Raw genomic sequence first — 7422 nt, 5'->3', positions numbered from 1 at the left:
TTTAACTCAAAGCTCACTGATACAAGTTCATAGAGTCTCTTTAATAGTCATTATGACAAGAGTGAGAAGTGCTTTTTTATGCTGCAGCCACACGGAGACTATACGGGTCGTATCCGCTACAGTTCTCTATCAGATAGACGGTTCGGCCACACAAGGCCGACAGGGAAACGCTGAAACGATAACGCGGACGCAACGCTCTGGGGGGCCAAACGGCTCCGTGATTACGCCCTATATACGATAATTTCCTGATAACGAAAATACTGACGGGCTGTCAGGAGAGGGGGAGGAAAAGAGAGACTCCGTATATTATTCTTATATTATTATATAGTCGTTATTCATTTGTTCTAAAGCTCAATAAATAACAAAGAAGACCTTTGACCGGCACTTTTATAATTTTGTCCGGAAGATTTCAACTTTAACGGACATGTTGACCAGTGGAACAAAATTATAACGGAAACTCTGCCGCACGTTTCCCTCATCCCTTGGAAGAGGCGGAGAGGTGGGTGTTTTTCATCTGCTGGTGGACTACCGGGGAGATTTACAGCAGGAGCACACGCTTGCCTCTGGGAGGGAGAAAAAGAGCCAGAGCCCTGCCTCTCCCCACCTCTGCTGCTAAATCCACCCCGGAGAATAAACAGAAGGGCAACCATGGCAACCATGCATGCTCGTGAAGTCTTCTTCGCTGCTTTTGGTGTATTTTGTGGCGGAAGTACAGCGCCACTTACAGGCCCGGCATATGTACTACAGCGTCTCCAGCGGTCTCGTGTGGAAGGACACATTTCTGATGCCGATTGCGTGTGGACGGAAGACTTTTTTGATATCGAATTCGGTCCGTTTTCGTTACCGTCTCCGTGTGGCTAGGGTAAACTGTACCTGGCTAATCCCAAGGTAGAAGAGTGAGTTATATGCTACAATGAGTGAGAAACCTGAAATCAATTAGCATTTTAGCACTTCCCCTTCCCTTGTCTCGAAGTCATGAGCCTCATCCCAATACCGCTCCTCGACTCCTCCTTTCCCTTCCTTGCGTCTTAGCTCCGCCTCCGTAAGATGCGATCGAGACACGAGGAGGTGACGCGAGGACAGAGGAGTCCTCAGGTATTAATTGGGATGGCCTCGTTCACTCAAACGTCACTCTTAAACGACGTCTGTTAATGATGACATGTGCACAGCTGTATCCCCTCTCATCGGGCTTAACTGAATAACCCTTTAGAACCGGCCCATTTGTTGTTAAATATTTATTTAAATGAATGAATCTTTCTCTTGTTAGTCAAGGAATTCAATGTATGATGGTTGGTCCTGCTTTTGTGTTCCGTTTTGGTGTAAAATGTAGCCCACATTTAAATAAATATATAATTATAGTAATGTGAAAGCCTTTTAGAAATGAATTGCACATAATTCCCACGGACCTGTGAGCACTTATAGCACTTGTGACGCTTTTCCACTCATCTTCCAGTTGTGGGTTTTCCTCTGTTGAAATCGACCAGCTGTGAAGGTGGGGGCGGGGCTTTTATATGCGAGTAGTGAAAACACTTCCGCGTAGTCTGCTCGCCTGTATCCTCCCTTTCGTCTCCTCCCGCACCCCTCCTCCTTCACCCTCCTTGACTCCTCCGTGTGTATTTCAGCTATTGGGACGTCCTTCAAAATGGCGTGTCTTGATCGATTTCCGGGTCAAGTCCCGGAGGAGGGGAAGAGAGGAGTCGAGGAGGGGTATTGGGATGAGGCTATGGTTAGATGACTGAAATAAGGTCTGTGGTTAACAAAAAAAAGATTCTTATGTTCTTATCTACAGCATAACATACGTCAGTAAATACCCCAATGGTTAATGTCTGAAGCTTCTGTGTCTTAAAAATGGTGGTTGCAAACAAGTGACTAAATTAGACAATTTGCCACAGATCTTATTTTCTACAATATTCAGATTCAATCCTAATGACTTTTTGTTGAGCATGCATCCCTATATAGATATTAGGGAGTGTAAGGAAGAGTGTGGGGGTGACTTGCTCTGAGCGTAATGTCAAAACAATTTACAAGAATTGAGCAGCAAATTGACACCTGAAAGACATTTTGGCGTGTGCAGTAACCTCAGAGGTCCCCTTTACGTGACTGTGTTAACAAAATGGTGTCCCCAAGTAATGATAAATACCAACACACACACACACCCTCAGAGGTCCCCACAACACAAATGTGTAAACATAATGTAAAGCATCCCCAAATAGTGATAAATACCAACACACACACTCTCAGAGGTCTGCAATAGTGTATACATGTACATATACACACACTGTATGGTATTGTACTGTGAACTACAATGTTAAGGAATAAAGGAGGAAGCAAGTTTTTTTCTTAACATTTCTTTTACTCATCTTTACACTGGTCACAGAACATCACATAAATTGTCAGAGCAGAATAGCTCTTTTTTTATTTTGATAACAGACAATGCAGTTAAATGTTTTCGTCCCAGAAACAAATACTGCTTTGTCAAAAATGATTCAACTTTAAAAAAATACCACTGATAATCACAGGGTTTTATTATTTAGGTTTTAGAGGAACAAAATAGGCTGGTACTCAACTTGTCTAGTTGTAGATGTTTCACTGGGAGGCCATCGTAGGGATGCAAACTGTTATACATCTGAAAAAAACGATATGACAAAGTGGCAAGGCGGGAATAATTCCACCAAGCACAAAGAGCATCCAATTCTTTGACCTTATGGTGCGTCACAAAAAATAAAAACACTACTGACTGATATATTCTTTACGTTTTAAACTGCTTTGGTTTGTCACCAGTGTGAGGAACCTAAGCTTCAGAGGCGCCAAACGAGACACACCAACAAACAAGAAACCACTGATCATGCCGTCATGAAAGGCTCATGTATGTAGATTAGAGCTTGTTATTGTGTCTGTCCTTGATTGGTTTCTTTTAGCCTAATAACAAATGTTAAGCCTGTCAGATTTTGATAAGGACGTGATATTTAGCTCTGTATGTTGAGATACATGTTTACTAAATTATATTGCCTGCAACACTAGAAACATTATTTCTTATTGAGAGTAAGATTGATATCACTGTCATGAATGTAAATACGAAGTAGCAACCAGTTAGCTTACCTTAGCACAAAGACTGAAACAGGTAGAAACCAAGCCCCCTGAAAGTGCGCCAAGCGTAGAAGTAGATTTTCCTAGTGGCCAAATGGTGGTACTACAACTTATGTGTCAGTCCGTGATGTCATTGGGCCCAACAATACTTTTTTCTCTTGAATTACATTGGGAAAGATGCGTCTGTGTATTTTTTGCTAAATAAACTTCCCATTAAGAACATTTCCATAGCCCTTTGTTAAATTATTGGGACCTAGAAGTTGTAAAATGCACTAAAGCCAATCTAGAATGATTTGCTTCTCCAAATATTTGGAAGAGCTGAGTCTGGGCTGTGACGCAGCGGATTGGAGGCGGGGCTCAAGGTAAACACATGCTCTATGGGCCCAGATCCTGGAATGATCCAGCTATTTTTGAACACAAGAGTCAAGCCATGCGCCACTGAGCAATTTTCAAAGGAAAGAACAGGGCCCCGCCTCCAACACTTTATCCAAATCTCTTAGTACATCCATGGTAGAAACAGCTAGCTTGATAATATCCAAATTAGAGCCTCCAAGCACTTCTAAAGCTCTTTAATTTACCTATTTTAATATTTGTATTAAAATAGTTAAATCCATACAGCTGCCAAAGTATAACAATGACACATGTTGTTTGACTATTTCCTGGTCGGGTGCAGAAACGATTGAAAACTAGGCTTAAGCACAGGGACCTAAAACAATGTCATGAGCAACATCATGAACCTTTATAAATCTGCGTATGCATATTTCTGTTTTTGTGCGTACCAAAAACTTTGGTCGTGAATCTATGCACAGTTTTACAAATCTAGCCAGAGTAAGGCTCCCCTCGTAAAACCATTGGGATATAACATGTCATTTAGTCAGCTTTAGAAGTGCCGGTACTGTTACTGCAAAAAGGTTTTAATTGCAAGTATATCCCCTAAAATGACAAACTATTCCTTTAACTTCAAATAGAACTGAGTGAATCTGACTTGTCCTGTTGTGTTTGCTATACATGTATTTCCGTGATGAACCTTATTGGTTATAATCCATAATGCTGCAGACTTTTGGTGAAACTTCATCAGTGGACAGAGCGACCCAACCATAACAAGCCTCTCCTGATTGAATCTAAGTAAAGGAGGTTTTGAACAAGACTTTAGCAACTTCACTTGAAAGTTGCTTTCAAGTTTGTGCGTTGTCAAGACACGTAATGCTAGAAAACATGCATTTTGGGTGTTGAAATTCAGTTTGAGCTTTCATAGACACAGAATCCCTGCATTTAACTACATGCCTATGTCCTGTTTCAGTCAAACGCAGTCACTTGGAATGCAAGATACTTAGCAACAAGAACAATTACATTAAAACACAATATACAAGAATCTATAAAAACACTAAGGCACTTGAACTTGAGATTTAACATTTGAAATGTTTATGATTGTTGTCTCTTAAAGTAATTTGAAGAAAAACACATGATGCCGCCACTGCAGCACAGTCACGCGCCATTGCCTGAGACAGCTTTAAAATATACCCATGTTTAATTAAAACAACTGCTTAAATCAAGTTTTAAAATGCTACATAATATCTTGCTGACTCACGCACATACACGCACAGAAGCACACACTCCCAAATCCACAACACCTTTTGTAGGCTTGTTTAGGGTCCTGAAACAAGACCGGTGCACCAATATAAACCCCACTAAGACCTTTAGTTTTGTGCTGTGGGGCTGTAAAAATGGTCTTGGAGACCCTTCACTTCACTTTTAGGATTGAAGATCCCACTCTATGTGACCTTAGCCTATTTATCTATCTATCTCTCCAAAGTATTCCAGTGCCAACAGTGGCCAAGATCTTACTATGTAGTTTTTTTTAATGTGATCTTAACACAAGCAAAATAATAAAGTTTATATGTGCGCAATCCTGAAGTTTATAGAGTAGTGCAGGAATGAGTCCTAAGCTCTGGAAATGAGTTAGCATTTTAGCACACCTAAGCTCCCTCGTCTTGAAGTCGTTTTTCAACGTATTTTTTGTTATATTTCCAAAATAAGGTCTGCGGTTAACACAAGCTGAAGAGATTTCCATGTTTTGTTTTACAACATAGAATACGTCAGTTAATATCACACTGGTGAGTGCGTTCACACCGGACGCGATATGATTTTTGGGTCGCATCTCGTCCGGTCAAATCAATGTAAAGACGCAGATAGACGCGATTGAAGCGAGTTCAACTTTTTCAACTTTGCCGTCAAATTCACGTTACGAAAAATATATGTTAATATGTGGAGATTATCATTCTGAATGAAACCTGTTAAGTATCATAAACATGTGTTTGCCACAGAGCTTATTTTCTGCAATATTCCAAAATCCAATGGAAAAATCACATTTGATATTTGTTGAGGGAGCCCCTGTGATGCTAACTTCCGGGTCAGCCTACAAAAACATGCACCACTGTATTGGCACATCCAAATAAAGCTGACTTGGCATTACTATAGTAGGTAGCTCACACCTCCATCGTCTGAGGAGAAAGTATCTTTATCTGAGGACAGCTGTCGTCATCGTTACATTTACATTCTCAGAAAGCAAGATCAGTGTCTATGAGCCCTGCGGTGCCACGGGCTGACTTTTTGAAGAACAACCTGCCCTTCCTCCTCTTCCTCCTCCTCTTCATCCTGCTCCTCTTCTTCCTCCTCCTCTTCCTCCCTATCTGTCATGCAGCGGTCTTCCTCTGTCCTTGTGTGTGCGTGACCCAGCAAGGTCCTAGTCCTGCTTTTCTGGCTTGACTTGTCCTTAACAACATCCAGGGAAGGCCCTGCCTCTCTTCTATCATCTTCTTCTTCCTCCCCCTCTTCTTCATCTTCATTTTCCTCTTCTTCCTCCTCCTCTTCATCCTCATCGTCATGCTCTTCTATTGCCACTGTCAGCCCTAACTTACTATGGCCAGCTAGCTGAAAGAAAGAGGAGTGCGGTGCAGACGGGCAGGTGGAGAGTGCTGCGTCGTACATGGAGAAAGGCAGGTGGAGGTAGTGTCCTGCAGCCGCCGCTGCTGCGTAGATGCAGCAGCACGTCTGGGCGGAGTCGGGGCGTAGATCCCCCTGCCCCGCACGGACCACCCGGAAGCGCTTACGGAAAGGAGGTCCGGCTTGGGGTGCTAAGCAGATGCGGGTGGGCACTGCTCCGTGGAGGGCCTGGTGGGAGGGGTTAGCGCTGGGGGCCGGGGGGCTGGGGGTGAAGGCAGCGTTTGGGGGGAAGCACCAGTCGGCGCTCTGGAGGAGGATCTCGGTCCGCAGGCGCCGGAGGAGGTTGTTCACGAGGACGGAGCGCCGGAGGAAGGCCTCGGGGTCGTCGATGAAGCGCATCTTCTCCAGGGAGAGGCGCAGCACGTGGGCGCGCTCCTCCAGCACCGGAGCAACCTGAGGACACGTTAGATATATGTAGCCTGGTCAGTTGATAGAAGGCCAGACACCAAATATAAAGTGAGTGGGGTTTTATATTTTTTTCTGGCAAAAATAATGTTAATGCAAACTAACTAAAAAAAGTGAGATGCAGGCAAATGAATCCCTTTTTTGTCTATCGTTAACCTAACTCAACCAATGCAGCACTACCAATGGCAAAAAGTACATTTACTCAACTATAGTACTTAAGTAATATTTTGCCTGACTTGTAACTGCTAATATACTAAGTATTTGACATAGTAAATTGGCCCCACATTGATAAGCTGCAACATTTAAATGATCCAACATGCATTTGTCATTTATAAAAAACTGTATGATATCTATACCTTTTAATACATGAAGTACATTTTGCTCGTAATACTGGTACTTCTACTTAAGTCACAGTTTCAATTAGGGCTTTTACTTGATTTCTACTTAAGAAAAGGTTCCGAGTACTTCTTCCACCAATGGGCACTACCTTTATAACCCATCTGATGGTAGCAGTGTTGTATGCTTGCATGCATGATTGTTGTTTGAAAAACACCAACATGTATCCCTGTTTACTTTCATGCAGATGTATACAATGTATGGTGCCCTTATACATTCCCATACCTGAAACAAATATGTAAGTCATGCAAAACAGAATTTTGATGACTCCTAAGTGTCTGTTATTTCTGTTAGGATGACTATAGAGGACACTTTGTAATCACATTACATCATATAGGACATGTTGGATGAATATGATTTCTGACACAGTGACAGTCAAAATGAATGATGACAAATGATACAGTATAATAGTAAGCAGTTTTGGCAGCTTTGACATTTTTTGTAAGCTAAATTCACAGTCGAAAATGATACTGGAGTTATTTAAGAGAATGGCATTGTAATGTGGTCAGTTGGGATACACTGTGTACTGAG

General features: G+C 42.2%; 1 protein-coding gene across 1 annotated transcript in view; it reads right to left on the bottom strand.

Annotated features, from left to right (window-relative positions):
- Positions 1-2332: 2332 nt before the first annotated feature.
- sertad4 (SERTA domain containing 4) overlaps positions 2333-7422 on the bottom strand; it is a 51296-nt gene continuing 46206 nt past the window's right edge. Inside the window, exon 4 of the mRNA XM_034234762.1 lies at positions 2333-6483. Coding sequence (XP_034090653.1) covers positions 5659-6483 — 825 coding nt within the window. The 3' untranslated portion in view covers positions 2333-5658. The remainder of the gene's footprint in view (positions 6484-7422) is intronic.

The sequence above is a fragment of the Gymnodraco acuticeps genome, unplaced genomic scaffold (genome assembly GCF_902827175.1).
Source record: "Gymnodraco acuticeps unplaced genomic scaffold, fGymAcu1.1, whole genome shotgun sequence".
Taxonomy (NCBI): domain Eukaryota; kingdom Metazoa; phylum Chordata; class Actinopteri; order Perciformes; family Bathydraconidae; genus Gymnodraco; species Gymnodraco acuticeps.
This window is presented reverse-complemented; position numbering and strand designations above follow the sequence as displayed.